Source organism: Trichoplusia ni, chromosome 9, assembly GCF_003590095.1.
Source record: "Trichoplusia ni isolate ovarian cell line Hi5 chromosome 9, tn1, whole genome shotgun sequence".
NCBI classification, from domain to species: domain Eukaryota; kingdom Metazoa; phylum Arthropoda; class Insecta; order Lepidoptera; family Noctuidae; genus Trichoplusia; species Trichoplusia ni.
In genome coordinates this window covers 4,853,002-4,862,851 of record NC_039486.1, presented here as the reverse complement: position 1 = coordinate 4,862,851, position 9,850 = coordinate 4,853,002, and the positions used below count along the sequence as shown (strand labels likewise).

Genomic DNA, 9,850 nt, shown 5'->3' with positions numbered 1-9,850 from the left:
AATGTTCGTTTTCTTTTTTATCGATTTATTTTTATGATACCTATTATAACAAGGATCCGGCAGGATTTTGTGCGATTTTGATTTTTCATGTGTGAATAGTATCTTAGGAAAAATCAGCGCATGATTCAATAATTTGAATTTTCAATGACTGATTCGTGTGTGAAAGTCAATATTTTATTACCTCTGCCCTTAATTGTAAGCACAAGAGTTCTCTGTGATGACCTACCTCTAAAAGATTCAAATTTTGATTTATTTTTTCAAGGTAGCTAATAAACAATCTTTTGGAGCGTTGGACATCAAAAAAAAATATCTCGGGTATAATAGTAAGCGGAATAAAAAATAGTTAAGTAATAGGTATTAAACCAGTTAAATACATAGGAGTCAGACTCGTGACACTGATTTTTAAGTCAAAAAAGGCTGAAAAAAACACCATTTCGCTACATTCACATCGGCGTAAGGTGAAAAATTAATTCACTGTTCATTACTTTTGTCTTATACAATCTTGTAGTGTTCTTGTAGTAACGAACGACCAAGCCACATTTTTTGACTAAGGTGTAGAGTTTGTGAAGTTAGGCCTTGTAGAGTTAGGTCGTGTAGTGTTAGAAGCTTGGCTCTACATGCGATCTGATAACTTTTTGACAGTGCGGGTCATATGGGCTCGTCTTGGCAACATTTTACATGAAAATGTTTTGGTGGGATTTCATTTCTTTTTATAAGTTGTTTGTAACAATTTTTTTTTTCTTCATTTTTTTGGGTGTATTTCTTGCACATCGGAGGTGCCTTTTTTATAGCCTCTCATCAATTTTGAGATCAGATTAGACCTCTAGCGTCAAAATTGAAAATTACAGGTCTTATACAAACTCCCATCCCCTAGTTTAGGGTTGGGGAGTGAAAGTTATAAGTTTTATATTTTTTTTGTTGTTTGTGTGCCAATACTAGCTTACATACATTTCAGCTTTCTAGGACATTAGGAAATACCATAAGAATTTTGATGATCATCAGTGAGTCAGTGACGAAATCAGCGTTTTTTAGATGTCAATATATCTGAAGTATAAAAGCTATGTAATTAAAACATTATATATTATGTTCAATAAGTCCGCTATTGACAATATATCCCGAAAATTTTGTTGATTTAGCAAAATCCAAACCCAAGTTATGAGGGTTCAAAAAAACGACGAAGCGCTTCGAGAAAAGGTAGGCATAGATAGTGCCCGTGCGCTTCGCTTAGCTCGTCTTGGCGGAGGCACTGCCGTGCCCCCAGATACATGTTAAATTTAAATATAACTTAATAAAACTTCCCAATAGACCATAATTTGGAAGCCATACAGGAAAATAGACATGAATTTAAAGAAGGAATAAACAATGCATTTGCTTGACAGTAAAAAAATAAATTGATTAGGGCTTTACACACCAAACACTTTTTATGCTACTGGTACTTACTACAGGTCTTAGTGCATGGTTCATTATTATATATTTTTTAATTTCTCCCTGTTCAAATTCAGTGATCTTAGTCAAAGTAGAAAGATTTCGATTAAATAAATAAGTAAAATGAAAATTCTGAAATCTGAATAAGTTGCGTTAATGCTAAAAATAGTAACAAAAGGAGAAAACTAAACTGATGCTATACCGGGCCGAGGACCTCGTCAATATTTTGGTTTTCAGCCATTCTTACTCCCTTTGATATAAGGTTGGGGTTGATTTGAAAAAAGTAAGTCCTTTCCTATAATTTCCTACTAATCGCATTAATAATGTAAGCGTGAAAGTTTGTATTTAAGGATGTATGGATATTTGTTCCCCTTTAACGCAAAAACTACTTAACGACTTTAGACGAAACTTGGTACGCAGATAGTTTTTATCCAGATTTTATATTGCCGTGGGCTCACGGGCAGCAGCTAGTATAATATAGACTCAGTCGGGAACCGAGTAACAATTTATCAAGTTGGAGATTACTCAAATAAACTCGTAGGCTGACTTAAGTATAGGGCTATAAGTAGTATTTCTAGTATCTCTTCATCATTATCAAATTAAAGTGTTCGGCACTTGTCGATTTAGTGTTTCAATCCTGTGACATTGTTTTTTATAGTTTTTATTCATAAAATGTTTTCACTTCTGCCTCTTCCTTCAGTCGGTTTTTATTTCCTTATAGGCGTTATGAATAAGATAACCTATCTTATCGTTGGTAACTGACTCAATAGTTCCCTACAACACAGACATTTTTACTTTCATGAAAACATACTAATAAGAATTATGAAGAAGAATTATGTACTATACTTAGTTCCGTGAAACAGTCGTACCAGTTGTGACGTCAGCTTGGCTAAAAAACAAAACTAATCTTATTCATCTAATCAATTAGGTATAGATTTCGCTGATTTAATTTTATTTCTTTGAAGATAACAAAACTATATCAAGACATCACAATGAACTTAGTTGATCATAAAAATATCGGTATTCCATATAAAAGGAAATAACGATAGAAAAACTATTTAGTTTGTAAAAACGTGAATGAGAAACATGCTGAAGCTTGTCGTGCTCGTGTGTTGCGCTGTTGCAGGTAAGGTTTAACCATTATTTTTACCTGTGTACTTCGTAAAGTCAAATAGTCGATGATGACAATGCAGATAAATCTACCAAAATAGTACTTTGGGTACTTTGGTTAATCGCAGTGTCGGGATCGATCTCTCAATAACACACTACCCTTATATACTACTTCTACCTGTTCTCCTGGTACCCCCTTCATATACTGCTATAACTACCTGCTTTCCGGGTACCACCCTGAAAAAGGAATTTAAGTTTTTTTTCGCCGGTGTTTCACTAACATAGTCATTCATATCCGGAATTATTTTGAAATTTTGATAAATATCGCTCAGTGATATAATGTTATTCCTACATCTTTGACAGTCGTTACAGATAGTCAGAAGCTGAAAAAGTCTGACAGCCAGTCTAACCAAGGGGTATCGTGTTGACCAGGTAACTGGATTAAGGAGGTCAGATAGGCAGTCGCTCCTTGTAAAACACTGGTACTTAGCTGAAACCGGTTGGACTGGTAGCCGACCCCAACATAGTTGGGAAAAAGGCTAGGCAGATGATGATGATATAATTACAATAATAATATTCAAAAAGTATAATAATCTATTTCTAAGTGGTAGGCTCAGGCGGATCGTCTTAATTATGATCAGAAGATCAAAATTGTTAGCATTAATATACCGAATCATAAATGATTGAGTACAAATATAATGTGGTCCGTTTTAATTATTTCTTTAACTTAAAAAGCATTTTATACCAAATTCAATACAAAATATTACTAATCTCTATTTTCAGCATGCCAAGGATTTGAAATAGGAACAAGAAATGTTATAGAAAACAGCTACTATGTCTACACACGGTACGTTATCTTATGATCGGTATCGTTATCCACATTTCTTTTTTGCTGAGAATTTTTGAAGAGTATAATGAACTTTTGAGGTTGTATTTTATAGTTCAACTCGCGCTACACAACTTGGGTGTGCGAACGTTTCCTAGGGGTTATGTAACACACTCTGACATCACACAATGTCAATGTCCAATGTCAAACAATCCGTTTAACATTTTGAAGTATTTATGCGAATAGTAACTATAGAGTTTTCATAAACGAGTTTGAACTTATTCAACACCAATAAGTTATTAAATGATGTAACGGTTTACTCACGCGTATTTATCGGGGTAGCCCGACTAGTTTCGGACCCAACCGGAGTCCTTAATCATGAGCAGACGCGGCGGGCTCGCGAGTTCGACTCGCGATCCCGCCCTCGTCGGGCTACCCCGATAAATACGCGTGAGTAAACCGTTACATCATTTAATAATGAATCATTCTCACGACAGTTACTATCAAAACACCAATAAGGTTAAAACCCGAAATGAAGGATTTTAAATAATTATGTGAATTAATGGCCCGTCATATTAATTTAACACGTTTGCGTTCATATCTCTCCCTACATTTGTGGTATTTTTTTAAGGACTAATCCTCAGTCTCCCGTATCAGTACTACCCACAGCAGCATCTATTACTGCCGCCACCACCCCGATAGATTCCAATTGGCCTACAGTTATTTTAATCCACGGACAAAGTGGAAGCGTGTTCACTTCTCTGAACCCAGTTGTTAAAGATGGTAAGACTCAAATTTAAAATATTGTTATCTTACTCAAACTATATTCAATAGCAGTATTCAGTTCTTCGTAAATATATCATACACATTTGGAAAGTGCATTACTGGTATTAAAATTTTGCATGATCTGCTACTAGTTCTAACGACGTACGAATGTTTGGTTTAATATTATTTTACTTTCTAACCCATAACCTTTTGTTACAGCGATATTAAGTTTAGGAGAACATAACGTAATAGTGGTCGACTGGTCCCAATACGCCAGCCTCGGTTACGCAACAGCATCAACAGTTGTGCCTCAAGTGGCCGAACATTTGGTTCTCTTTGTGGAAGAACTCATTGCTGCTACGGCCACATTAACTCCACCCATTACTAGAAATGATATTCACATAGTTGGCTTTGATCTCGGTGCCCATGTTGCTGGTCATGCTGGCAGACTTTTAACTACACAGCCACCGAATATCCAACAGGTTGCTAGAATAACGGGTTGGTAAAACATTACTCATACATACTTTATGTACAAAAAAGAGCGAGAGAATAGTCCCATAAAGTGTCAAAGCTGCTTGGCAGCCAGGTTCTAATTACTGGCAAACCAACAGCCTACCGACGATTAAAACAATGGGACCAAATATAGTCTTTTAACAGCCAACTTAAAATTAACTTTATCCAATCGTATATCCGAACATTGATTTCTATCATTCATTATATATATATATTAATTTATACTTTTAAATATAGTTTGCTTTTAATATAGTTTCGTTCTGCTAATTTTACAGGATTAGATCCATCAGGAAATGGTTGGGGACTTAATTCCGGGCGTTTAGGAGTAACAGACGCTCGCTACGTCGAAGTTATTCATACAGATGGCAGTGGTATTTTTGCAAACGGAATTGGAGTCTCTCTTGGCAATATTGATTTCTTTGCCAATGGTGGAAGCAACCAACCAGGTTGCTTTTCTAATTCGTGCTCTCACGAACGTGCCTATGAGCTTTTTGCTGCGTCAATGATAAATCCTAAGCTAGTGGGATACCCATGCACCTCGACAACGCAATTGAATCTCAATAGATGCAATGGCCTGCCAGTCAGACTGGGCACTAACGAGCTGTACAAATTCGGGTATGTATCAGCTTCAGTTTTTCTTCCCCAATAGTAATTGACATTGCCTGGAAAGCAATGTTTCGTCTACGTTTTTGATCTATGTCTCTTGACAACTCATTTGTTTTATCTATAGCGTGGTTGATACTATACTTCATTTCTACTTAAGATATCGCTTCTAATAATAATTAACTAGTTGAAAAAATTACAGGATATTGTACGATAAAACGTTAAGAACACGTTGTTTTAATGGGTGCAACATTAATTTTTCAATTGTTTTCCAGGTCTGGAATGTATAGAGCAAACACCAAAAGAAGTTTTCCGTTTTGAGGTGTAATCAATTCGATAACTCGTCACGGTATCTGTTTATCGTGATGTTTTTTTTTTCAAGTTAAAATAATAAGTCTTTAAAATTAAAAGTATTTTAAATAAAAATCTGTGTTATTTATTCTTAGGGCACCCCAGTAGGCTTCTGGCCTCGACTTCGAGTCTTTCTAACAATCTTATCAGCAAAAACCGGCTAGATCTTACTTTCATAGTTCCATGGACTTTGCATTTTTCTTTTATTATTAGTTTGGACCAGGTTGAACTAGCGATGGGTGGAAAATACTACCTTATAGAACTTGTAGAAGAAAACATTATACGAAATTAAGTTACGAAAATCTATTATTAATGTTACTCTATTTAAAGTATTTGTGGATACTGAAGACGTCATGTTCGAATAAATTGAACTGTCCAAACTAATATCATAGTCGACAACACAACCAATCGACAGCGTAGTTTTAGTTAAAGGTCCCCTTTGTGTATGGAACACTATCTAATATTGAGTAATAATTTATTTAATTGTACTCAATAAAACCTTAGACGACAGCTAGGCCTTCCCTAAGTTGCGCCACAAAACCCAGTCCTCTGCTTTCAGCAGCCAGTCCTTGCTGCGTTAGTCTGATGCATTTTATGACTTACATGAAAATTCAGAAAAGCTGAATTATAGACAAGATAAGATTACAGAATGTAGTTCGAATTAAGGAAATACATGCACGGACTAAATTAATGTATGATAAAGTTTCAGTAACCAGAACAAACAAAAATTATAGTCGACCTCATTGAAGAACATTGCCTCCATCTTAAAATTAACTTATATATTCTAATATATAAAATTCCCGTGTCACGATGTTAGTTACCGTACTCCTCCGAAACGGTTGGACCAATTTTTATGAAATTTTGTATACATATTGGGCAGGCCTGAGAATAGAACAACATCTATTTTTCATACCCCCAAGTGATGAGGGTTGCTCACACTAAAAAAAATATATTTTATTCTTTGGACGAAATTGTTTGTTTTTATTTTTTTATAATGTGGCATTAAAAATACATACAACTAGAAAAAAAAAATATTCGGCAAAGCAACGTTTTGCTGGGTCAGCTAGTACATTATAAAAACTTAATTTGACTAACCTAAATTTTGATGCCTGAAAGACAAACTATTTATGTAATCTACGAATGCTTTTGCTAAGTCTGTCCGTGTTATCGGCAGGACTTCATATTGTGGAAAAAATATTCTTACCAAATGTTTGCCGCACTTGCTTAAAACAACAACGTTATCTTTTTCATCTAATCTACATATATAAGCGCTGATTAAATGCGATTCTTTCTGAGATAACAGCACTATCTCAAACCATCACAATGAACTCAGATGATTTCCTTGTCCTTATATGCATAATATCTTTATAGGTATTTAAAAACTAAATCAGTGGGTACAAAAACCAAGCAATATGCTTGTTGTGACACTGATGCATAGTTGCAAGTAAGGTTTAAATATTATAATTATTATTGAAGATTCAAACGAACGATAAGATCACACTAACATTATAAATGAGAAAGTATGTGTGTGTCTCTTTTCCGGTATGTGTGCGCATGTTTGTAAGCTGGTAGTATGTACCAGTGTCTACTCGAAATTTGCATACCGATTGAGCGGTGAGATATGCATGTACGTTATGTAATTTACCAAAACACCTGTACCTTATACCGTGTCTCTGCAAATAAAGATTCTTATTCTTCTTATTCTTCACGCTCCAACTTCTGGACAAATTTCGATGAAATTGGACACGGAGATATTTTCTATTTCTGTATTGAAGTAAATAATTATTGTCTTAAAAAGACAACGTCATGTTATGCCAATGGTTAAAACGAAACCATATCCCGCTCCACTGTGTCCGTAAATCCGTCCGCCGTTATAGTTGAAATTTGCACAAATCAAAAGTTATAATTTCAAATTGGCCGTTTCTCAGGCACTTTTAAAACGTTACATTATTGACTCTAGTTGCACGGTTCCAAAGTGTCATTCTTATGGAGAAGAACCGGCACGTAACTCCATAAGTTACTCTTTTCAAAATAAAATATTATAGTAACATTTTACATTATTATTAATGTCTAGTATAATGTATTTAGAACGTTAAACTCGCTTAATTGTTTTGGGTAACACACATAAACTTATTTTTACGAATAACTTATGTACTGCAACTGATCATGTTCTCCGTCCAAATAAACATTAAAGCATTCTCATAGACGTGAAAGGGAACCATGAGGCTTATCCTGCCGGATAAGTTTACTCGCTTAATGAGGCTTCTTACTTATTCCACTTAATGCCTCTTACCTGGTCACTGACCTATGCGACAGGTAACTTTAGAAACTACAGTTCAACTTACCAATAATTGTACCCACTGTACCATATCTCAATCTATTGAAATTATAAGAAATTATACTGGAGTCTACTGTCTTGTTATGTCAAGATAGATTTTACTTAATTTATTTTATTTTTGAAAACGCTTATTACCCTTATTATGGATTTAAATCCTTGCCTCATATGCTCAAAGACACCCAGACTCAGGACAAACATTCGAGGGTCAGACAATTATTTTTGTTATGTGCGGATAGAAGCCGTGGTGATCTCATCCACTCGGTCATCTGTGCAGACATAATAGATGCATTTGACGATAATGAATAAAATTAGCAATAAAAAACAAAATCTTATAAACATTGTGTAAACACTATTTTGTCAGTTCCTCGTTTAGCGAGATAAACGTATGTTATTTTTAGAGTTCCGTATCAAAAATTGTCAAGTAAACGAGGATACTTATTACTAAAGAACCGCTGTCCGTTCGTCTGTCCATCCTTCTCTATCTCATCGTAACAAAGTGATATTTTTCTTTAATCGCTATAAAACGAATAAGGAGAATGAACATCGAGATTTAGTAAAGTTTTACGTATTTCACCTTCGCGAGTCCGACTCGCACTTAACCGATTTTTTTACTATTCCGCCAATTTACAAGCACTTTTTTATGAGAAAACAGTGGTAGTCAGACAGACCTTCAACTAAGGATGAAGTGGTTGCATTGTCATTATTGTAAACAAAACCAAGTTCAAAGTATAAAAACGCGTAAAAACCTATTACTCTTGCAATATGTATTTACATTTGTCAAGTCAACATCCACTCAGTTCGTGTATTCTCATTCAAGTTCCATCGCATGGCTCGTTTAACACGTCGACTGGCCGACGTAGAGTAGTTAGCAATTGGAGTAACTGTCTCTGTACGCTGATATACGGCAGTCACTAACATTTTATGATGAATAAAGTTTAGTATTGAATGCACAGATAGCCGAGTAATTGAGATCACCTTACCAGACGTGTTGCGGGTCGATGGGATTCCGTTTTAACCTTAGAGAATATAACTCTAAATAACAAAACATTTTTAGGCAGTCTTAAAAAAATCAGCCATTAAAGAAGACATGACCGACATCTTTATAAAAAATGTTGTGACGACAAATCCTTTATTTAAACAGTTTCAATCAACACCAGTTGTGATAACTCCATTTATTTGCTACTCTGTGGTAACCGGGCATCAGTGCAGCGCGTAATTGAACTCGTTAGGTGGCCGCCCAACTGCCTGGCGCGATGCAGTATTGCAGCTATCGCCATTTTATTTAGCTGACTTTATTTGCTACAGTCCTTAAGCTAAGTTAAACTTTAAAGTTGACTCCGCAGTACTTTATTGTGTTCTGGCAATTTTGATCTTTTTTACTTTAGATGTTATACATTTATTTAGCATGTTATTTCTTGCCGTTTTTTCTGCATGGGAATGATATTTTAGAATTGTGTACTTTAGGTAGTACCTATACTAGTCCTATAATCTAACTTTTCTTAAGCGCCTGTTTTAGGTCTCGTACGAAAAAAATAAAAATTCAGATTTTGATTTAATCAGAAGTAGGCATGTATGCAGGTATGTATTTAAATAAAAAAGAAAGTATTCAAATAGACAGACAAAAAGACGAAAATCTAAAAAATATTTGTTTCTACGGAAGTCAATGGGAAATTATATTCTCAGCATATAATATATGTGACATACAAAATTAAGCCAATCTACTCAGGGTATTAAAATAAAAACGATTGCTTTGATAAAGTTAGGTTAGGTTAGGTACTCTTAAGCAAATCATGGTTACCAACACAAAATAATAATTACAAGCAGATAAGCAGAAACATCGAGGAACTTAGTTCGATTAATTTAATCTTATATAAACAATAACATTAAACCCACAAAAGTCCGAAACATAGCTATGAAAG

At 34.8% G+C, this 9,850-nt stretch overlaps 1 protein-coding gene across 1 annotated transcript; it reads left to right on the top strand.

Annotated features, from left to right (window-relative positions):
• The first annotated feature begins 2,447 nt into the window (after nt 1-2,447).
• LOC113497737 (pancreatic triacylglycerol lipase-like) lies at nt 2,448-5,668 on the top strand. Its single transcript, XM_026877432.1, has 6 exons — nt 2,448-2,551; nt 3,319-3,382; nt 3,993-4,144; nt 4,346-4,624; nt 4,915-5,254; nt 5,518-5,668. The coding sequence occupies exons 1-6, from the start codon at nt 2,503-2,505 to the stop codon at nt 5,561-5,563; spliced, it is 930 nt and encodes a 309-aa protein (XP_026733233.1). The 5' UTR covers nt 2,448-2,502; the 3' UTR covers nt 5,564-5,668.
• The last annotated feature ends 4,182 nt before the right edge of the window (nt 5,669-9,850 follow it).